Raw genomic sequence first — 24,236 nt, forward strand, 5'->3', positions numbered from 1 at the left:
GATGCATGAAGTGTTATCCTCAATTAGCAGGTGCCATTATCATCATCATTTGCATTGTTATTTATTACATCAAAATAGGATAAAAGTCAGGCATCCCAGGTCCTTGGGAAGGATTCAATATCTGAATATAAAACCAGTTAATAATATTGACTGGTGTGTGTGTGTGTGTGGGGGGGGAAATGAATTAATTATAATTATAATTATAATTAATAATAATAATAATAATAATAATAATAAATTATCAATTATTAATAATAATAATAATAATAATGTAGTGCAGATGGTGCTTTATATAGAGTGAAAAGACAGGTTCCTGCCCCTTGGAGCTTACAATCTAGATACTGGCTGAACAAAGGGATGAACACACATATACCTCTGCCAACTGAAGAGCTGCTTATAAATTTTCCACTGCTTCTACTTAGGGGGTGTGTGCATTTGTATATGTATTACAAGTGGCTTACAAATACACACACACACACACACACACACACACACACAAGGGGATAAAGAAGAAGAAGAAAAAGTTGTAAAGAAGGGCTGTGCAAGGGCTATGAAATGCTAAGTTAAAGTCTGTGACTATTTTTATGCAAAATTTAAATGTAAGAGATAAGTTCTGTGCCCATTCACAAAGGCAGTTGTAACAGATAAAGGTGTCTTCCTGGGGATGCAAGATAATTAACATGTGTGGTAGGAAGTTGTTCTCTATGAGAGCCTTAACCATGGGCCCCCCCCCACCTGTGAACAATGGATCAAATGACTATTCAAGACAGTTCTTATGTCAAGGATGGGCTGTAGGTCACTCAATGTAAACTGTGGGTGGGTTCTGTTTTGAGGGGGGGAGAACAGAAGACTTTAATTTTGGATGAATGGTTTATTTATTTATTTATTTATTTATTTATTTATTTATTTATTTATTTATTAGTAGAATTCATATCCCGCCTTTCCACTCCAGAAAGGAGCACTCAAGGCGGCTAGTTTTGTTACTTTCTCTTCCAGTTCTGTCCCATAGTAGGTTATTCCTGGGTATCCTAAGCAGCATGGGAGCAGTTCACCCAAAGAATGGCCTTTTCTCAGGACCTGCTTTCAGATCTGCTGGATAAGCTTCCTTCCTGCCCCACCAACATCAGAGCAACAATTGTTGAGAATGCAAGTGATGACTTTCTCTGTAGCCACACCCACGCTATGGAACTTCCTCCCAGAGGAGACATGCTTCACCCACTCACTGCTTTCTGCTGCCAAGAACTTCAGGAAGAGGAGAAGCCTTTGGGGACTGGAGCTGTGGAAGTATAATTCTAAATCAGCCATGATTAGGTTGGCAGACTACAGAGCCATTCAAGTGTCCATAGTAGCACTGATGACCTGAAGATACAAGTTGTCCCAAGGATAACATTATTGTTGATGAGCCCAAATGACAAAGACCAGGACTGACTGGCAGTGAATCTCCAGAGACTCTGGGAAAAGGTCTTTCCCATGTACCCCAAGAGTCTTGCTACTGAAGGGTGACTTAGGGCACAATCCCAACCTTGTGTTAGGCCGGCTCAAGGGAGTCCCTGTGTGTGGGGGATCTCCCCCTTTTAAAAGCCCAGCGGTGTTGTGAAAGTACCATGAAGCACTTTTGCGCCACCTCTTGAGGAGGGAGGCCTGCCCGCCCCATTGGGCTGGCAGACCAGTAAGGCTGCACCGGCTGAGTCAAGTCAGTGCGGGGGTCTGGGGCAGGGGGGCAGAAAGTAGAAAGGCGGCATTTTGGGGTTGGGGAGGGTGGGTGGTGGGTGGGCAGCGGGTGAGTGAGAGCGGGGCTAGGATTTGGATCCTAACCCCAGTCCCGAGCAGCCCGGAGCAGCTCTGGGCTACTCAGATTTGTGCCATCTCTTGAGGTGGTGCAGATCCGAGTAGACCCATTGGGGCTGCTGCAGCTTTAACCAGGGTAAGGAGAAGGAATTCCCCTTGCCCCAGGCTGCAACTGACCCCAACTCTGCTCTGGATGCGGGGCAAGCGTGCCAGGGTGCCTGCTCCAGGACAAGTTAGGATTGGCCTGTTATACATTTACAGAATAAAAGAACGAGAGTGATGACTTCTCACTAGCACAGTTCACCATCTCTCTTCCCATCTCTTGTACTTCCGAGGGATGTTGGCTGAAAGGGAGAGTGCCTACTTCTTCTCCCCTACCATGGAACCTGCATTCCATTACATCTGACTTTCCTCTAGAGAAGACAAGTTGGCCATACAGGGGTGAAAGAGATACCTCCTCTCCAAATAGGCCTGTGATACAGGACAGAGATTGCATTTTGGATTTGTACCCTTGCAATTAAGAGGAGAGTGGGTAGCTAGAGATCAAAGCAAAGCCCCTAAAAATGACGGAGATTCCTGCCAGTTGTAGTGAAAAGTCACTTTGTTTTTCTGCAACACAGTATCAAATAAGATGCAACAGCTTACAGGAGAGAAAAAAGCCAATGAAGAAACATTCTGACTCAGTGATTGGCCCTTGAATTGATGGCTCATTTAAAAACAGAGCCAAATTTTCCTTGTTCTTCTGTCAAGGCTCAGCAGTTTTCATGCTGGAAGTCAGAATGGGACTGGTGACATCACACTGACTTCCCCATTGTGACTTGGGGAATGATGTCACTCAGACAGAACAATGAACTCCTTAGTGATGGGATGGATCAACCCAGAAGCTCATGAGGATAATGGTAAGCTACAACCCAGAAAGGAAAGCAGGATAGTTTGGGTATCAAACATTTTCATATAGCCTCCTCCCACACACCTGCCATCTATATGCCCATGTGGTGTAATTGTTCCAGAACTCATAGCTTTCCAACAACTCACCTCCAAGTCTCCCTGGGCTGGAGTTAAGATTTGAAGAAGAGAGAAGCTGCTGCTTTTGGCTTCAGGATATGAAAGATGGATGTGAAGGTAGGAAGGTGGGAAGAAAAGTTGATTTGATGCTTTTAGGTACGTAGATAAGAGCTTGGACAAGAGAATTTCCTCTGCTCTAAGGCAAGGGGCTCACCACATTTCAACTGACAGGGCCACCTTATTCAATATTGCTCAAGGTGGCCTGTGGCCCCTAGCTTAAGGGCTCTTGCTGTATGGCAGATTCTCAAACATTTTGGTCTCTGGAGCCCTTTATGGAGTCTTGGGGAGCCCCACTGGCGCATGCACAGAATTTGGGGGGGGGGAGCAGAGCACTAGTGCACATTTGGAGTGGTTCAGTGCTGAACAGATGGTGGCCATGTATGGCATGCTTGAAAGCCCCTGAAGAGGTCTCCAGGAGCCCCAGGGCTTCTAGGAGCACACTTCGAGAAATGCTGCTCTAAAGCCAGGATGATGTAGTAGTGGCTCTGATGTTGGGCTTAGTCCCAGAAGATCCAGGTTCAAAGCTTCCTGGGTGATTGTGGGCCAGTTACTATCTCTCAGCTTAACCTACCTCACAGGGTTGTTGTGAGGACCAAAAGAAGGAAGAAAGCGTGTACACTGCCCTGAGCCCCTTGGAGGAAGGGCGGTTTAAAAATGTGAAAACTAAATAATAAGGCAAGGGAAACAGGTCTGCAAGGCAGGCCTATTGCCTTTGGGCTCTGATAGTTCCCTAAGTTCAACAAAGGCTGTGTCCTCCTGAGCTAGAGCAGGTGACTGCTGCCTGCTAGAAAAATTAAAGATAAAGGGGGACCCTCTGCCCTAAGGCAGCAGGCTTCCTCCCTCCTCCTCCAGTTCTCACCAGGGATGTGCAGTGGGTGGGGAGGCAGATGAGGCACAAGCACACCACAATCCATGTGCAGAGTGCTTGGGCAGTGGCAGTTTTTGAAGGACTCCTGTGGGGAGGCTCTGCCTCACCTGCCTCCCCATCCACCACATGTCCCTGGTTCTCACCCTTTGTGTTCTGAAGTCTTGGGTAAGTGAGGAGGGGAGACAAAGGGTCAATCGTTAGTAGGCATTTGGAATGAAGTGCTCTGAAGGAGGGGAAACCCACACCATCAGATTGGGTCACTTTTTCAGAAAATTACTCCCTGTCTCCCCAAAAAGGAGACACCCCTCATTTTTGTTTGGTGAATGTCTCCTCCCCCTTTAAAAAAAATTCTGAACAGTGCACTAGCAAACTGTGGAGTATTTACACAGTCACATCAAGGACACCTCTCCTCAGGGGGATTCCCCCCATGTTTTCCCTTTGATTCCCCCTTGTCAGTCACCTAAAATCCTAAAGGCACAAGTTGGTGTGTGTGTGGGGGGGGGGGGGATCTCCGCCCCTTTTTAAAGGACTGAACAGTGCACTAGCAAGGTGTGGAGTGTTTACACAAGCACATCAAGGACACCTCTCCTCCACCTCTCCCCTATGCTTTCCCTCTGACTCCCCCTTGTCAGTCACCCTAAATCCTAAAGGCACAAATTGGGGTGTCTGTGTGTGTGGGGTGTCTGTTCCCCTTGTCAGTTATCCTAAAGCTGAAAGGCACAAGTTGGGGTGCCTGTGTGTGTGGGATCTCCCCCCCCCCCTTTTTGAAAGACTCCGAACAGGGCACTAGCAAGGTGTGGAGTGTTTACACAAGCACATCAAAGACACCTCTCCTCAGGGGGTTTCCCCCCATGCTTTCTCTCTGACTCCCCCTTGTCAGTCACCCTAAAGGCACAAGTTGGGGTGCTGTGTGTGTGGGGTGCCTGTGTGTGGGATCTCCTCCCTTTTAAAAGACTCTAAACAGTGCACTAGCAAGGTGTGGAGCATTTACACAGTCACACCAAGGACACCTCTGCTCAGGGGGATCCCCCCCTGCTTTCCCTCTGACTCCCCCTTGTCAGTCACCCCAAACCCTAAAGGCACAAGTTGGGGTGCCTGCGTGTGGGGGGACACATGCTCGAGGACGTGCCCCGGGGGGCTCCCTCTCAGCGTGTGCCTGAGCTGCAGAGCCCACTGATTGTGAGTGTGTGAGAGACAAATCTATACGTGCAGTGTGCGTGTCACACCGGCTGGCTCCCCTCCCCTCCCCTCCCCTGCTTGGCGGGGGGGGGCAGAGGCAGCAGCAGGCAGGGAAGCCATTGCCTGTTTAATAGTTGCTGTTGCAGCACTTCCGCTTCTCTCCCAGCGAGAGAGACACGAGTGGCCAGGCCCAGCCGCACCGAGGAGGAGCAGCCAGACACAAAGGGAGAGGTATGGGGAAGGGGCACCCCGAGCTCCGCGGCGAGGCGCAGCCGCCCCCCTTCGCCCCGGGAAGGCGCGGAGGGCAACGGGGGAAGGCGGCTGGCCGGTGGGAGGGGGTCTGCTTTGTGGCTGCCCGGGAAAGGCGGAGATGGGGGAGCGCCTGGGCTGGCGGAGGAGCCGTGGGGGAGGGAGGCGGGGAAGGGGAGACGGGGGACCCAGCCCGGGGCTGTCAGATCACCCCCACCCTCCCCGGGGCTGCGTGGCAGGAGGGTGCCTGCATGCGCAGCCCTTTCCTCCCCCTCAGGGTCCTGCGATGGGGTGGAGGGACAGAGAGGAATTGGAGGGGGGGGATTGAAGGCACGGGGGGGGAAAGGGGGCGCTGGAGAGCAAGGGGTGGGGGGGCAGATCCCTGTTGGGGAGTTGCTGCTAGGGGAGGGAGGGGGGCCCTGCCTTCCTTGAGCCCTTTAATCTTAGTGGGAAGTCCATCCCCCACCCACAAATTACTCCTGACAGTGATTGACCCCCCCCCGCCCTCCTTTCTGTCTGCCTGCCTGCCTGCCTATATAGGTGTTTCAACATTTAAAAAAATTCCTCCACTTTATTGCTTGTCTTTTCTGGGCACCCTTTCTCCTAACGCCCCCCCCCAATTAATAGTCACAGATTATGTGCCTTCTGAAAAGTATTACCCCCCACCCCTCACTTCCTGTGGTTTCCAGTTTCGCCTCTAATCTCTTTAGGCATTCTTCCCCCCCACCACCTCTTTTCTGGTAAGCCCTTCCTAATGCTGACCCCCATGAGGTGCAGGAATCCACTTTCTTTACCCTAACCTTGTAGGCACTGATCTTCCTTTCTGCTACTAATATTTATTTCGCTCTGCGCACTGATTGTCCCTCTGTCTCTGCACCCCTTTTCTCCATGTGCCTTGTGCGCTCTTGGGACTAGACACGTGGGAAGGGTACGATTGGCATCTTGTGTGAAGCTTTGGAGTAGGAAATTAAAGTAATTTTTCCAGTCTTGTTTTCCCTTTCGTCGGTGAGAGAGCATTTTCTTGGGGATTGTGAGCAAATGTTTGCCAAGACTGAGAGACTCAAGACCCCTTTGGCAGTCAGGTTCCTTGTCCATGAATTAACTCTGATTCCCTTCCCCCCCCCATTCCCTGTGGTGTCTCCTCTCCAGGTTCAGGGTGTGTAGTGGGGGGTAGCTATGTCGGATGACGATTCGAGGGCTAGCACCAGCTCTTCCTCATCTTCATCCTCCAACCAACAGACCGAGAAAGAGACAAACACACCCAAGAAGAAGGAAAGTAAAGTCAGCATGAGTAAAAACTCCAAACTTCTCTCCACCAGTGCCAAGAGGTGAGATTATCCATAAACTTGAACTCCATTCCCTGTGTCTTCCCTAGTGCTTGTGATGGCTTTGCTTCACCATGTCCTTGTGCCATTGTACTCTCTGCAAAAATTAAAGCTTTTTCTATGTCAGCATTGTCACCTCCTCACCAGATGCTTCCCCCTTCCCTTGAAGAATATCTGTGGCCCAACAATAGCTTTTACTATAGCTTTAATCTTCCCAATGCATATCACTGGAATTGCTAGAAAAATTCAGAGTATGTGACTTGAGACCAAAAATACCACTACTTAATTTCTGCCTTGCTACTGCCTTGCTGCACGGCCTTGGGCAAAACACTTAATTTCTTAATCTGTTTTCATATCAGTAGATATGGATTATGACAACATAGTACTTGATGTGTTAGATTGCTGTATTAATTAACATTTGGTTAATATTACTGATATTTGGTCTCTAATACTAGAGAGGGGACGTTTTCCACGGAAGTACTCCTCATTTCTCAAATTCACCTTATTCAATCCATGCTTTCAAACTTCCATGCAAAACATCTCTGCTACTTCAGTAAGAAAAATCACCCATGTGAATTATGGCTGAAAATATTTGTAATGAACAAACCTCACGCTTGTGATCCTTAATGTGGATTCTCTTATGTGAGCGGAGTAGGAATTAGTTAGCTGACAAGTCCATTGCTCTCCGTCTTGTTCCTGTTGATGTTACTGTGACACAGAGGTAGTGAAGAAAGGAGAAACCTTTCATTAGGAATTTATAAAGGGGAGGGAGATTCTGGTATTGGTTGTTAATGACTGTGTCACCCATTGGGGAGGGAGGAGCAAAGAGAGAAATAGCTCTCAACTATTTCTCTAAGAATAGGCTTCCTTTTACTTTCTGCGTGATAAAAATCAATGGAAATTGTGTTACTGATTTTGTTGATGCGTGGATTTCCTTCATTGTGGTTAGTGAGGGAAAATCTGCCTGTATTATTTTGCCTCCATTCCTTTGATGGCATTAAGAAGGTCAATCAGAATGTCCTTTCCCCCCCTGCCCCCCTCCCACTTCAGCAGTCTCTGTGGGAAGCTAAAGTGATCCTTTGGATGGTATGCTAGGTTTGACAGATATGAAGTGTTGGACTTTTTTTCTCTCTTGAGCCAAACAGATTTCTTGTTTGTAAAGTGATCTCCATTACAGGGTTGTTGTGAAAATCACTAAGATTAGGAAATGTTGACCTGGCTGTGAGACCTGACCATGTGTTATGAATAAAATTTTTATAAACCCTCCAGTGATACATTTTTGAATATTACCTGTAGATGCAAGATAGCATAAATTTCTTGACACGTCAAGAAATTACTCACCTTTTTTCCCCTTTCTTTCTTATCATAGGATTCAAAAGGAATTGGCTGACATCACTTTAGATCCACCTCCCAACTGCAGGTATGTTTTGAGAAATCTATTCTCTGGATTAAACTGTACTATACAGTGACTATTGTCAACCAGTATCTCCCCATGTCTTACTGGTAATGTTTAGTTCAGGAAGATGCATTGTGATGTCATTGGATTTTGTGTTTTCTCACTGCATGTAATTTACTGCTTGCAAGAGGACAGGAAAATGCAAAGCGCAGTGACCTTACACCATGTGTCATCTTAAATGAATGCCACCATTGAGATGCATGCAAATATGTGAGGTGGTGACAGCCATACATTTGTTGCAATATGTAGTTTGGCTTGAAAGGATGTTGGAGAGTGTTCATAGTTTTTAAATAATCTTTTTGGGTATGCATGATGACACAGAGTATCTTTTGTGAAACCTTGTATGATATGAAATAATTTCCCATGAGCTTTGAAGCTCAGGAGATGCATTTCTGGATGTGAATTTTCTATTTTTTATGCTGATTTTATTGTATTTCAAAAATAATTGCATTAGGGTTTGATTGCATTATGAGTTGTCATGTTGTCTGTGTGTCTGCATCTGTCACTGGTCAGTTATGGAGAGTGTGAAAATGTATCTTCCTGCTGTCTTTGGGCTTTGTCCTGCTTTTATAAATCTTGCATATCTGTTTTATTGGCATCACTCTTATTTATTTTATTTAAATTTGGAAAGAAAAAGGAAAACTGTTTTGTGTCTTGCTTTGTGACATCTCTGTGCTGAGTGATGACACATGTTGAAGGAGCAAGATTTGAGCTCAAGTAGCCCAGCATATGCACCTTTTAAGAGCATGCATGTAATCTGGTGAAAGCACACCCCAGGGGATGTCTTTGCCTTTTATAAAATGAGCATTTGAGCTGTGTGTTAAAAGATTTAAACACTTTCTGAAAGTGCCTGCTAAGCTGCTGCTTAGGTTATCACTTAGCTTTTTGTGGTCCCTCATGTGTTTAGATCTGGGATAGTGGACCCAATTAGTCTTTGGTTGCCACTGTTAATTAAGGAGGAAGGCTACTTTTGTCATTGTTTCACCTGTTCTATCCAGAGAGCACCTCATGTTCCTTTACTGGTCTCTAGTGCTGATACTCATTCAGTTGCTGTTGTTGGTGGTAGAAGTTGTAAAAGAAGTGCCAGTGGAAATATCAGTCTCTTAAGCCATTTGGAGTGAACTATGCCTCTCCTATCCAGAATACATTCCCTTACCTTTTTAACTGCTGCAGTAAACAAACAGTACGACTCAAAGCTAAAGTTTCATTTTAAAAACAGTGTTGATATTGAGAAGTCAGGAAGAGAATATGCCAGGACAACGAAGGTCTAGGCTTAATGAAGTGCCATCCTGTTTATTTAATGGGATCAACTAAAAACCTTTTCCCTTCTGTTGGCTAAAGTCCCCATTGCAAAGGATCAGCAACATTATCAGTGACTGATGACTGGATGAAAGAAGGGAAACAATTGATATGGATGTATTAAGTTGATAGTGTTTGATAAGAGAGACTTTAAAATATACCTGACAAATGGCTTTGTCATGCTATTGGAGTTTCATGTAGTTTTAATTCATTTTGGTTGTGAACTCCTGGTATGGGCTTTCTGTCCCCTGATCCAGCATTGCCTTGTTCTTAATGGTTTTTTCCCCTCTGGATCGAAGTATGTGTTCAAATTGTTCTAGTAATCTTGCAACAGTTATCTCTCTCTAAACAGCTCATATACGAACTTGGTGTCTTTCAGGACTACGGTAGCAAATTACCTTGTCAGAATATAATGACTGTAGATGTGGTTTCTTATTTCACTAGTGCCGTCCACTGGGGACCATAAAATTCAAGACGCGTACAATGATGTTTGCTTTGCTTAAGCCTTTGGAGGGGTAGAAATCGGTTTATGCTACAAGTACTTTAAACTATCCTGCGATCAGAGGAATCCTGTGCTTCAGATCATATAGGTGAACAGAAGTTTGAAATTTTTTAGCTTTTTTCTTCTTCTAAGAATACTGTTGCACTTGAGACAACTATCTTAGCCTTGATTTGCGTTCATAATCAAGTGGGGAGGACAAGGGGGCAAATCTAGAGGTCTTGCTGTTTTATTTTTGATAGAAATATTTTTAGAGTAACTGCAGTGTCAGCATCTTTTATGTTTACAGTTACCGAAGTACAAAAGGGCATTTTAAAATGCTGTTCTTTTCCCTCCTTGTCTTAAGTCTGTTAGCACAAGCTAATGAGGTACGATCGTTGGAGCCAAGTTCCAAGGTAGTACTAAGGGCGTTTTCTCATGCATGCAATAAGAGCAGCTTTAAGTCTATTGTGCAATTTTGCACATGTGTGAATGTGTTATGTAGAAGAGAGCCATTTTTTCTACACAAAATGTGTATCCTAGCCACTGTAAGTGTTTCATTAGAACTACAGATGCAACAGACACTAACCCAGATTTAAGTCTTGCTTGTGAAAATAGCTGGTGTTCTGTTGTCATCTCCTAATGTATTCAGCAGGGATCAAGCTGTTCAGCTACAGAAAGTTCTGTACTGTATGTTTAAAAGAATAGTAGATCATGTACAGCCTAGAAGCTGTTTCTGGCCTAAGAAGGCTATTTTGTCCCATCCTATATATACTGTAGCTTCATGCAAGGCTTTAGCAGGCAGGTGTAGTCACGGAGCATACGTTACCTTAGAATTTTGTAAAGCCTGGTGTTGGCTGATTTGTGTGGCAAAGATTCCAGTGGCACTGTCCAATGCTCTTTCCAAGAGCATGGAGCCAAAAATTTTAAGGAAGCACTGAAGAAAGCAGAAAATCATTCTTGGCTACTTTATGAGAGTTGATGTAGTAGTATCCTGGCTAAGAGACTGAGCTGTGAATTGGGGCTTCCCCAGTTCCAGTCTCACTTCTGCCATGAATCACTAGGAGGCCACTTCCTTTCAGCCTCAGCTGCAATATCAGGATGATGATAATGCTTTTGTTCCTTACAAGGTTGTTGTAGAGGCAGCATCAAGATAAGCATTGTGAAGCTCTTTGCACATTCAGAAACGATTTTGTTAATGTAGAATATTATTATTATGTTATAGCATGTCTTTTTAAACTAAAGGAAGGATAAAGTGCCATTTCACGCCATCCCAATTGGTACAGCAGAGGAGGTTGAGTGTCCCCAATATTATGGGTGATAAGGATGAGTGGGTCTGGTTTTTCACATGCTTTTTTTCTTCTCCAAGAGCTCTCCTCACAGACAGCTTAATGGGCACACATGGTCCTGCTCCTGTTTGATCTGTTTGTTTCCAGATCAAGGTTGAGTGGTGCTGGTGAACCCTCTGCCTGTATTTTGTCTTGGGAAATATTAGATTGTGTTTTTTTGTTACTGAGGGAGGATCACTATGAAAACCCTTGTCATAGGCTGCTTTCTGAAGTAACACTAAGAATGCCTTTTAATCTCAAACACGTGTGAATATGAGTAATGGGGGAAAGAATCTTTTTTTAATTTGGATGGTAACATGAAAAACAGGGCTGTTTAAATTCAGGCAATCTGTTTGAATTATTGGCATGTGTTGTTCCTATTTTTGCAATTGGCTATTGGCACGTTGAATTTTTATCTTTATCAAACAGAAAGATCCTATCCATGCTCTGTTCCTGATGTATAAGTGCAACCTTTCTTTCTCTGGGTAACAGTGGATATAGTATTTGTAAGAAAGCAAAGACTTGAACAGGTGTCATGCAGATTGATGTGAGGTCACCAGATGTGGGAAATATGTATAAGAACAGCTTAGCCAAGTCTTGTGAACGTGGCCATAAGCTATTTTGAACAGAGAGTCAATCCTTATTCGGTAAGATATCGTGTATATGTTGGTAATACCACTTAAAATTTGGTAGTAACATAGTATAGCTGGCTTTGTCTGTTCATATACCAGACTGCTCTTGCGTCATCTCCTTCATAAAACATGATCACCTTCCTAGCCCCAAGACCTTCCTTTTTGCTCCAGACAGAGATAAGGATCTTGATGATTGCTGAAGTATCTTCCTGCATTCACATGGCAGTACTTTTCAGGGGATCAGGTTTCACCTCTCATTTTATAGTCTGGGATTGGATTTTGGCTTGAAATGCTCCAGATGTTGACAGAAGGTGCTTTTCTTTGTTGACCCCGTGCACTTTGGGAATGTGCACTGAAAATGAGGACTTGCCCTGGCTTTGTGGGCTTGTGTAAATAACGATTACAGTTCAGCAGTCTGAAGAGCAGCAACAAACGTATATGAAAAAGGAAAATTCAAGTTCTGAACAGCAAACCCTCAACTATATGCCAAGCTTTCATGAACATGCAGAAAGGGAGGAGAGAGACCAAATTGTTTCTCAGAAAGGATCTTTGTATAAATATACTTAATCTCTCCGTGTCAGCAGGAATGTTGCCATTTTTATTCAGATATTTGTGTGTTCTTTTTAAATGTCATCTTTCTAGCTAATATTAAGGAGTTTCTGTTTGTCTCATGCATTTTGATTTGCCCATTCAACCTTTGTGAAAGGGTGGGCAGGCAGGCTGCATTTCCAGTTGTCCATTTACAAAATTACCTAGGCTCCTAGCAATTGTAATGAGAGAGTGAAATGCACATTTAGCATTGGGTTTAAATAGAAGATAGTGCTTTAATATTCAAAGGATGACATTGGCTAGCAAGAAATGGAGTTGCCTGTTGGAATTTTAATAAATGTCTGTTTTTAAATGCTCTTTATTAATGTACTTAAAATATACATAGTGAATGGAGTGGAAAACAGTGAATGGTAAACAAAGCAAATGCAGTGACTTTTTAAAACATAATCATTGTAAGCATGCTCAAATCATAGCAGAAAAGTTAATGTAGAAAGCTACATGTTTTGACCCCCCCCCCCCCAAAGTTGGTAGTGTAGTCTAACACCAACAGGCATTTTGTTGCTCCAATTCACACAATATATTAAAGCTGCTTTTCAGGTTTGATGAGCAACATGATCCTATCTAGGTCTACTCATACAAAGTTCCATTTCAGTTCACCAGGGCTTACATCCAAGTAAGGGTGCATAGAATTGCAGCTGTAGACTTGTTTCAGGGAAATACAGTGGGGAGTAAAACTTTGACTTTAAAGGTTCAGAGAATTTTATGTAAGGCTAAATGTTACTAGTCTATCACTTCAAATGTTTGTTCTTGTATTTTTTTTCCTCCAAAAATGCCAATGGCCCTCTTCATTTAAAAATAAACAAAAAGCTAGAGACAGTTCAGTGTTGCACTGGAAAGCAATAAATTATGATTTATAGTGCAATTGTATTCTTGTTTACTCAGAAGTGATTCTTACTGAGTTCAATGGGACTTATTCCAAGGTATGTATGTACAGGTAGCTACCGTCCTATACGCACTTGCCCGAGAATAACCCCTAAAGAATAAACACTACTGAAACCAGTGGGAGTTACTATTGAATTTACATATATTGCATTGTGCGGTCTGGAAATGAATGAAATTATTTCACTTGTGAATTACAAGGATAGAGACGAGGAACTGATGTTGTCTTCAATATTGTGCAGAGAGAAATTTTGGATGTCTTTCCATCTCTGCTTTCCGTTAAAATGAAGAGTAAAGAAAATTCCATTTGAGTGTACTAAACTCTACTTTCATATTTTAATTAATGTGTGCCCCAAGATCCTAATTCTTTCAGTGCTTATGGTCATACAGTCTCCTTGAAACCAGCAGGTATGCTTACAAAATGCATGTTTTAAGAAGTGATGTTATAAAGCATAGTACTTTTTTATATTACTAGAAGTCTTATATGAATGTACTTCCTTTAGCAGCTATAGCTAAAATGATTGCTATAAATGGGCCTGCTTTCTAACTCTGCATAATTCAGGAATATTCTCTGCAGCTGTTAAACCCAAATGAGAGTTTTAGTTTTTCTTCCCTTTGTTTTCTGGCTTGAAAGAGATTTGTGAATGCAAAGTTCATTTTGCATATGTATGCATTTTGTGTTTTGTGAGATCAGTGGTGACATCATGTCAACAGCACTTTAACATGTATTAATTGAAACTTTTACATATTTTGAGAAAAACAAATGTCATCCACTCTGTTCTAAGGTACAGTTCACATGGAGATCTTGTTAGTTTTCATCAGTTGAGACACTGAATCTAAATAAATTTGGTTTTACCAACGCAACAATTTTTTAAAAAATTAAATATATAAAAATCTATTAAAATTGAAGTATATTTAATGTATTCTCAACTAGATTCATAATTTTTTGGGAATCAGCTTTAAAATAGATTCCCTGAATGAAGAAGACCTGCACAGAATTCTTAAAAAAAAAAATTATGTATATTTGCTGTTATCAGTACTGAAATCCTTTCATGGGACAGCTGATTAAAATTCGCACTTTTAAAATCTGCTATTAATGAACTAATCCTGTGCTTTCAGGTTTAATTATAGTGTCCAATTTGCAATAAGGATTTGATAATTTCGGTTCTTAACAGTTTAGTATATTTTTCTTGTGTTTTCAGTTGTAGAGGTAAGGTAACTTATTGATGCTGACCAGAGTAATTTTAAATCTTATAAAGCTACTAGAAAAGTAGCTTTGTAATTTACCTTTTTCTGCCTTGTAGTATATTCTAAGCTGAAAAAAATGTGTCTAGTCACAAAACAGGGTGCAAATAATTGCAGTGTTATTCAGTAATTGTAAATCTCTATCCTATAAAACCATACAGCATCTTTTGGCCCTTGATAATTTCAAAGTGTCTGTAGCACAACCTTCCAACTGATTCCCTGGCTTATACAGCACATCAGGTGTAAGCAACTTGTTCAGCACTAACCATGCTTGAAAACATATTGTAGGGCTGGCTGTAAGCAGTTAACATAGTTGTGATGTATGTGACTAATGAGTTCATGAACTTGTGTTGATAGTCTTGTTATACTTGTTTTACAATAGTTTCATTCAAGAATTAAAACAAATACAGTGTAGAGCCACATTGATCAATCTACATTTTTTTGCAGTAGTTAAGAAAGGTGTGTGGAAACACTAAGCTGACGTTGCTGCCTGGTGGTTGTGGTGTAGAGGATTAGTATAGTCTGGGCTATCTAGATGCAGCCTGTGGGTCATATTGTGTAGCTCAGCAGCTCCCAAACTGTGGGTCCAGGACCCACCAGTGGATAGTCACTGAATTTTTGATGGTTCACAAAACTGACAGGGCAGTTTAGGCTATCAGAAGCCTACAAACCCCAGCCCATGGGCAGGATCCGGCTTTCAGGAAATGTCATCCAGGTGTGATGTGGCACTTTCCATTCCATGCCACAGCCTCCGTTCTTCTTGCCCAATCTTCCTTCCGTCTGGGGCCAGGCAACCGTGGCACCACGTTCCCCAGCAGAGCCTTCTAGAGTGAAAAGCGGCAGAAGTGGCTGCCTGGCGCTAGGCTGTGGGAAAATTGGTTGAAAAAAATAGAGGCTGCAGCATGGAACAGAAAGTGCTGTGCCCAGAGGGCGTTTCCTGAATATAGCAGGCCGCGGTTTAGAGACCGCTGGACTATGAGCATCAGGGCTTAAACAGGCTGCTACTTGGGTGGGGGAGCACTGCTGCCCAATTGCAACTATAGCCACATCTGTTGGCATTGACAAGGGCTGGGGTCGGCAACCTGTGTTTTCAGAGCCGCATGCGGCTCTTTCAGTCCTCTGATGCGGCTCCCCAGTGGGGGCTGGAAGTGGGGCGCCCTTCCCCTTGGCCTCCGCCCAGCCAGCGATGTGCTGTGGGTGGCTGCTGGTGAATGCAGGGCGCCGCTCCTCCCTGCAAAGCTGCAGCTCCTTCCCTGCAAAGCGCCCCCCCTGCGCACAGCAGCTCCTTCCTCGGCAGGCAGGCAGGCAGGGGCAGCTGCGCTCTCCTGGACCTGCTCGCCCCGTCCCACTTTGAGCAGGTGCGGGGGGGGGGCAGCGGGCACCTCTTCCCCGTGCTCTTCCTTCCTTCACCCTGCAGCGGGCAGGGAGCTGAATGGAAGAGGCGAGGCTGGTCAGAGAAGCGCGGGAGACGCAGCGCTGCTGAGGCAATGGGCAGGAAGGAGCGAGGTGAGCTGCATTCCTGTCCACACTTCCCTGGGAGGAAGCCCCGGTCCCTCTACTGGGGCTGACTTCTGAGTAGACAGGGAGAGGAGCCTGTCCACACTTCCCTGGGAGGAAGCCCCGGTCCCTCTACTGGGGCTGACTTCTGAGTAGACAGGGAGAGGAGCCTGTCCACACTTCCCTGGGAGGAAGCCCCGGTCCCTCTACTGGGGCTGACTTCTGAGTAGACAGGGAGAGGAGCCTGTCCACACTTCCCTGGGAGGAAGCCCCGGTCCCTCTACTGGGGCTGACTTCTGAGTAGACAGGGAGAGGAGCCTGTCCACACTTCCCTGGGAGGAAGCCCCGGTCCCTCTACTGGGGCTGACTTCTGAGTAGACAGGGAGAGGAGCCTGTCCACACTTCCCTGGGAGGAAGCCCCGTTCACTCTTCTGGAACCGACTTCTGAGGAGACAGGTAGAGGATGTCCCCTGGTTTTGGTGTTATGTGAGAGTGTAAAGAGCATCTCCCTATCCACTCTGTCCATCCCCTGCATAATTTTGTATGTCTCAATCATGTCCCCCCTCAGGCGTCTCTTTTCTAGGCTGAAGAGGCCCAAATGCCATAGCCTTTCCTCATAAGGAAGGTACCCCAGCACCTACAAGGGAGCTACAAGAAGGGGCTACATTATAAAAATGGGACCTGTAAGAGGGGAGCGCATTATAAAAGTTGCATATACAAGAGGGGAGTGCATTATAAATTGGGACATACAAGGGGGAGTAATAACTATAAATCTCTTTATTGTATTGAAAAATACTAGTCATTAGATTTTGTATTTCATTGTACCTCTTTTACATTACTGTGGAAAAGACACAAAGATGACTATTTACTGTTGGTCAGGATTTTCTGCTAGGGAGGGCACCAGCCCACGTCTTGCCTATAGCACCAAATTGGCTAGGGCAGGCCCTGGGAAAATAAATTAGTATTTAATTTAAATGTATTTTAGCTCTTTCGTTTTTTATATGTAATTCTAAATTTAAGATTATGGTGATCTTGTAACATTAAAATATGTTACATATTGTTTTCTCTGTAGCAGTTCATTCATTTCAAAAATGCAACACACTATAGTTTTTTTATACATAGCATAAAGGTAAAAAAAAACTATATATGCAGTGTTATCTTCATTTTAGATGTCAAAAGGGTTTTGTGGCTCCCGAGGTTTTCTTTTCTCCAGAAAACAGGTCCAAATGGCTCTTTGAATGTTTAAGGTTGCCGACCCCTGCTCTAGGGTCTCTAAAGAGTTTGGGAACCACAGGTCTAGCTAATAATTGATATAGTGCTTTCTAGTATCGGAGTCTTTCACATGAATGTTGTATATCCTTACAACAACCGTATAAGCAGGTCAGTATTTTCCCATATTACAGATAAGGTTTGAGAGAGAGACTTACCACATTTACCTTGCAAATTCTTGACAGGGATGAGATTCAAACTGTGTTCCTTCCTGATCAGTATCTTAACTGCTTGTGGCTAAAATGCTGAGCAAGGAAACACCTTTTGTTTGCCTATTTTTTCCCCAACCGGCTTTGAGCCAGTGAAAGCCATCTTGAAAGTCCTCAAGAACGAGAAATTCAGAAACTCAAGTGATCACTGACCTGTACTGATTCTCACAGATGAAACCTGGTTAGTGCCTTCAGGTTATGAAAAGGATGGTCACTCATACCCTTTTGCAGATCCAATATCAGAAGTACCTGATGTTTCACAGGCTCACCTGCTCGGCTTGTTGCAAGTGTGGTGATCAGGATCAGGACCGTGAAATAGTGCACCATTACTTGAAATAGTGCAAGTAGGGTATGGAGAGCACCCAAAGAAGTTGTGTTTTTGGTTTATTTGTCACTTTCATTTTAACCCTCTTGCAGACCTTTGCCACTTTCCCCCTTTTTATCTTTTGCTAGTTGATCAGTACCTTGTTTGACCATATGTACCTCACCTTTGATTGTTTTGATTTTTTAGCCTTATGTTTATTTTATGTTTACTATTTACCTGTCTGGACTCAGTTAACTTAGGAGGGAGCAGGTTGCCCCATTTATCAGAATGTCCACAGGCTGTTTGATTTTAAGGGGACCCACTGGATTTTGGGGTTCACTTTTAAGTAGGGAGGGAGATTTCCCCAAGATGACCTCCTTCTGTCTCGTTCTCTAACTTTGGGTGATGACAATGAAAACTACCTTTCCCCATTTCAATTCCATTTTACCCAGTAAAAAGAGTGAAGTGGGGAGTAGAGAGGAAGACAGTTAGTTAACCAACAGCTAACAGTTAGCAGCTAGCTGCTGCACCCATTTTGTCCTCGGTTTTCCTACACTGTTATACTACACCAGCTTTAATTTTGAATCATTTGAGAAAGCCTCTCAAAATAGTCATGGTACTCAGTAGGTGCATAGGTTGGTTATTAAAAGGAATAATAATGTAGCTTGCCTTCTTTGAAAAGGTAATTATTTGTCTCCTTGTTTCTGCTCTTTAGCATTTTATGATAATGTATTGGAGCACATTATTTAATTAATCTCTGAAGCTGTGCGAGCTTGAGATGGAAGATGCTCAGAGTTCTAGCAGACTTGTATGATTTGTCCCCAAATACTGCATATTCCCCTTTTGGGGAGGGATTATAGCTTCAGGGCAGAACACGTTCTTTGTATGCAGAGGGGCACAGGTTGCCACCTCTAGTTATAAAAGGTTTTAGGCAGCAGGAGTGGAAAGACTGCTATCAGAGAACCTGGAGAGCTGCCCTTCTAATAGCAGGGTTCTTTTAGATCAAGTGACAGTAGCTACCTTGATTCAGTAGCAATTTGGTGTACCCTGTCTCAGTAATTCCCTAATGAACTGAGTGCTGTGCAGTCTTGCCTGCCAAATATGAAAATGACAGATCTTGGAAGATGTTTTTGGCAAAGGACTGAGGTTTGAAAATTCCACATACCACTTAATTTCATTATTTACTATTCATCTCTGTGACCCATAGACAGCCCTTTTTCAACTGACACTTGGAGTGCTGTATGTGTATTTTACCTGATGGCCATGAGTATTGAATACAGTAGAAAGCATTATCTGTATAGCCTTATGTCAGCCTAATCATATGCAAACAGTGTTCTTGTTTATCTAGGTTGGCTTATCTAAAAGTTTGGGAGGCTTCCTGGGCTATTTGGATAAATAGGCTTGTACTGTATTGTTGTGCGACATATCCTAAGGTATTTTATAGAATTGGCCAAAACTTTGGGACTGAAACAGCCTCTCATAGAGCAGCTCTTTAATGACTGTGCCAAGTAGCTTGCAGAAACTAGCATGTGGAAACTGTACAGAAATTTATATCAGTTCCCATAAAACTTTGGAATTTTGCTTTTTTTTAAATACACAAATTTAGTACTTGCAGACAATTTTATAACATTTATAATATATAATAATAACATATATATGTTTATATATATATTATATATAAAAATAATTGGTCTTATCTAGGATTGTTGAAACACTGTTTGTAAGGGCCAAATGACATTGCACAGGAGATTACTCTTCCAACTCGTTTTGTTTTAAAACTGAAATGCAGTTGGGGAAGCCTACCAATTTACCTGAGCAGCAGTGAGTGTTTAACCTTTTCCTCCTGCACCATTTTCCTGATTAAAATCTCCCCCTTCCACAGCTGCCATTTGCCAGGAGGGGGGGGGTGGAGAGCTGAAATTGACATCTTAATAGAAGATAGGCTGTTTTGTCATAATTCTGTGGAACTTAATCAGAGCAGATTTTGTAGTTTATAGTTAGAACAGGGAGCTCCAGGCTCAAAATTCAAATCCTCACTCAGCAAGGAAGCTGACCGGATGGCCTTGGGCCAGTCACACACACTCAATCTACCACATAGGGCTGTTGTGTAAATAAAATGGAGAGGGAGTGAGAGAGAGCGCCTTGTAAACCACCCTGAGCTCCTTGGAGGAACAATGCACACTGACTGAGCCCAGTCCTATGCATATCTACTCAGAAGTATAATTAATGAGGTTTACTCCCAGATTGGACTGCAGCCTTAAACTCTTTGGGAGACAATGGTATAAAACATCCCCTTCCCTATCACTGCTTTCTCCCTGTTTCTGCTTGTTCTGCAAACCACTGTCACCACCCACCCCTTTTTCCCTTGCTGGAGAGAGCAATAGTGGACCTTTCAAATTCCCTCTCCTAAAATAAGGGGAAGGCAGTTGAAGTAACTGTGTGTGCTTTTTTCCAACCATAAAAGAGCAATTTTAATCTTCTCAGACTGAAAAGAGCACCTTGGGGTGATTGCAGCTGCCAGTTCTGAAGCTTGGAGAAAAGATGGTATAGCTTCACACATTGCTACTTGCCCAAACTGGAAAGGGCTTTGTAGAGCTATGTTTTTTGAGTTTAAAAACAAGAGATGCAGCTGGTCTCAGTCTGCACTACTCTCCAGAAGGGTACTGTGAACGTCAAGTGTGGGGAAAGCATGTTTTTCCACTTGCCTGCTTGCTGGAAGGTTAAAATTGCACCTTTCACCTGACCCTAGTGACTAAGCACGTGGCAGATTGCACCTTTATTTAATCCAAGTCTCTAAAGATTAAATACACTCACATGCATTGGATATATAATAGAGATACCTTAAAAAAAAGAAAAAAAGACCTGGAACGCTGCAACTTCCAAAGTAAAATTAAGGGACATTTGGGCAAGAGGGTTTCGCTATCTGTAGTGGCAGAAAAAACCTACTAAACGTGGTGGCAACAATGCCCTGTTTCTGATTCCAGATGTTGTAAATGATGAAAACACTTGTTTCTTAGTCCTGAGGTTCCTGATATGCTAGGTCATTCTGTCATAGCTATCTGAATGAAACAATTTGTAAATAAAGTCCTTTTCCTTTTAAAAACCAAGCCAAGTGAAACATCGCTGCTTAAGGTCCTTTGGCAAACTGCACCGGTTGATATCAAAGAAATCAAAATCTTTATTTTAAGGTCAAAAATGGCTACTCATTGGAATGTAGAAAACTCTCTCATGCACAGTCAGATCATAAATCTATCCAGCTCAGCATTGCATACACTGCCTGGCAGTAGTTCTCTAGGAGTACTTGTTCATTCATTCAGCCCATTGCTGGAACTGAGGGATGTATTTGAGGACATACAGTAATTGTGTGATATCTTGAGAAATGTCTGACTGTTCTGGGGTTATAATGCATCTTCTGTACCAGGGTGGCCAAACCATGGCTTGGGAACCACAGGAGGCTCTTTCACATGTAATGCGTGGCTTGCGGAAATAGGTTGGCTGAGCTCCTTTTTGCCTCGCAATTAATATAAAAGGCAAATAACAAATTTTCAAGCGTTTTATAATTTACTGGGGATGAACTCAGCATCCACTGGATTAAAACCAAGTTAATATCTATTGTGGTAAATATATTTAAGAATTTAAGTGTTTCTTAAATATTGTGGCTCTCAAACATCTGAAGTTTATTGTATGCAGCTCCTACATTAAGCAAGTTTGGCTACCCTGGTTTTCTATACCAAGGATGTCAAATTTTGCTGAAATTTCTCCATGAGCCTCTGGTGAGTAGGGGGGCGGATTTCTGCGCGGGGGGGCGGCGATAGCTCACGGGGGACGCCATCTCAGAGCTTTGCCCTGGGTGCAGGGCTGCGGAGGTCTGTGGCTGGTTAATGACGTCACTTCCAGCACTCAACAGACACCATAAATGAATTCAGCCTGCTCTATGAAACGGGTGTGACAACCCTGCACATTTGCTGTTACATTTAGGAAACTGGGTGCAAGTAGCCTATAGGCTGTGGCATGTGATGATTTTGTGTACACTCATCATTCTTTTTTCCACATGTTGCATGCTTTTTCTTAATGGGAGATGGAAATTCATCATGTTTGAAGTGACCTTGAAAAATACTATAGAAGGGGCACAAAAATGGCAGTATGTTTTAATTAAACCAGTGCTTAACTATAAAAGATCAGTTTGAAAGGATGCTAAAATGGATGTGGTCATAAAAATAATTGTATCAATATTATAGTGTACCACAAGGGGTCATTTAATCAGAGCTTTCTGTTCCATCTAATGACTAAATGTATGTGTGAACATAAATTATTTTCTCTGCAGTTTAGCTGTAAATTGGTCATCATTTTTACATATCTTGCATGTATATATTAAAATCTGAAAACATTTGTATTTTACCCATTTTTTTCTCCCCCCCCAATTAGTAATGTTGTTTATGACATGAACTTTTAAAGAACACTCAAACCATAGAAATTGGGAAAAAAAGATTGCTTTTACTAAGTGACATGCTTCACAGATGCAAAGAACTTCTTCTGGTATCTGGCGAAGTTGGGAAGTTTTGTTTCTCAGCTTATAATACAATATAAATCTCCTATGCTAGGTTTAAAGCTGACTTTATCACAGGACCCAAGCTAGCTGCATGCTGAGTTTGAAGAATTCACAGTTTGATTGCATTAGTATCACATCTGCCATTTCTTGCCAGTTGGCAGGACCTACAAAAGCTATTGGTAGCTGTTTGAAACTGGCTTAGGGCCGAATCCTATCCAACTTTCCAGCACCGATGCAGCCACACTGCATCCCTGAGGTAACAAAATAAATTTTCCATTACCTTGAGGAGGCCTCTGTGACCGCCCACTGCAGGATGCAGCACACGCCCCATTGGGGCATGCTGCCTTCCCAGGCCCTGGAACATCTCCTCCCAGCCCCCCCCCCCATAGTCCCACCTACCTCTGTGCCACCCAGCAGTCTGTGCAACCTCAGAATAGCGAAGCAGTACTGGTCCAGCAGTAGCCCAGTGCTGGCAGGTGCTAAGCTAGTGCCAGTGCTGGACCACCGCTGAGGGCTACAGACATGCCTTATGGCACGTTTGCGACTATGCATGCCAGTGCACTGAATAGGATTGGGCCATCAGTCTTTAACTCAGCTGTTCACCGATCTGAGAATTCTAAACTGTACCACGTAGTTCTTAGTTGCAAATGCCTCAGTTACGCTTCTTGATGCTTAAGAATATTTTATTTCAAGTCAAAACAGTTTAAAATCACCAGGAGTAAACATGAAAAACATTGATCTATCCTAGCATGCTATTCTGTGGCTTCAGACTTGAGATTCTCTCCCACGAGGCGCTATGTGCATGCTAGCTTCTCTTAAGATATTTGTGTCTCTCCATTGCAGTTTCGGTTTGTGGTTACTGATTCTGTATTGTGAGAGTGTGTCAGGTTATTTCCCCATTTCACTATTGTTAGACTGCCAGTGAAATGGCTCTATTCAAAGTTGGACTTGTATAGATCCCTAATCTCTGTTTCCTCTAGGAAATTGTATATTTTGATCCAGCTGCTTGAGCATTACATATTCTTGTAGCTTTGCATTACTCATTCACAGTTAGAAATTATTTCTAAAAACCCTCCATCTCCTTGGAAAGAACTTGGTGCAGCTGCAAAGGAAAAGAGGGAAGTCAGGACCTCGTTGGGCAAGCAAGAGGGGGCACTTGTAGGCAGAATCAAGGAGACCGTGCTGGCTGGAATAATTCAAATTTTTGGATACCAGCTGCTGTGGTAGACACACTTATTTAAAACTGAAACTAAGTGGGAAGCAGGCTTATTGGCACAGTTCAGGCAGTTAGTCAGAGAATGCTCCTTCCTGACTGTTCCTAGCCCATTTTTTTTTCTGTGTATCGTATCTGGACAGAGTCAAAATGGTAGAGCATCCCAAGGAAACTGAATCCCTTTGTGGGTAACCTTTGATGACTCTATCCCAGTATCCTTTTGAAGCCACAGAAGTATTCCACAGCTGTCAAAAAAGAGGACAGATTTTTGCAGCTTTGTTCCCCAGATTTGGAACTGGAGGCTGATAATGGCCAATTGATGTACTGTTATAGTTGACTATTCCCCCCCCCCCAATGATTTAGGAAGGCAGACAAAGGTTTTTAACTTTTATTGTGCTGACAGCGTCTATGACTGACAGCATCAAATAGAATGCTGGTAAGAAATGATAGTTCTGTTAAAACAGGCAGAAGTTTAAAACCAGTCTGTTGAAGTGGTTTGGACCCCAAGCACTTTCATGCAGTGCTTATTACAGGACATGAATCTGCTTGTGCAGGTTGCCCTATTCCTGCAGTCCATGTGCTCTGGGGATCCAGCTTGTCATATGTCAATATGGTTGACTTTTAACAATTCTGGAACCAATGAGGATGGTGCAGCCTTCATTTCTCACTTCTTTGCTGTTAGCACAGAACAACATTTAAAAAAAATGCTGGTCTCTTTCTGGGTCAGTGTGCTAATAACATTCAACTTTATCTCTCTTTTCTATCTCAATTCAGAAAAAATGAATTAGAATCTGA

The 24,236-nt window shown here is 43.2% G+C and overlaps 1 protein-coding gene across 1 annotated transcript in view; it reads left to right on the forward strand.

Moving 5' to 3' along the window:
- The first annotated feature begins 4,977 nt into the window (after nucleotides 1-4,977).
- Nucleotides 4,978-24,236, forward strand: part of LOC136651377 (ubiquitin-conjugating enzyme E2 E1) — a 65,829-nt gene continuing 46,570 nt past the window's right edge. Inside the window, exons 1-3 of the mRNA XM_066627702.1 lie at nucleotides 4,978-5,131; nucleotides 6,299-6,477; nucleotides 7,844-7,894. Coding sequence (XP_066483799.1) covers nucleotides 6,326-6,477; nucleotides 7,844-7,894 — 203 coding nt within the window. The 5' untranslated portion in view covers nucleotides 4,978-5,131; nucleotides 6,299-6,325. The remainder of the gene's footprint in view (nucleotides 5,132-6,298; nucleotides 6,478-7,843; nucleotides 7,895-24,236) is intronic.

This window comes from Tiliqua scincoides, chromosome 5 (assembly GCF_035046505.1).
Source record: "Tiliqua scincoides isolate rTilSci1 chromosome 5, rTilSci1.hap2, whole genome shotgun sequence".
Lineage (NCBI taxonomy): Eukaryota > Metazoa > Chordata > Lepidosauria > Squamata > Scincidae > Tiliqua > Tiliqua scincoides.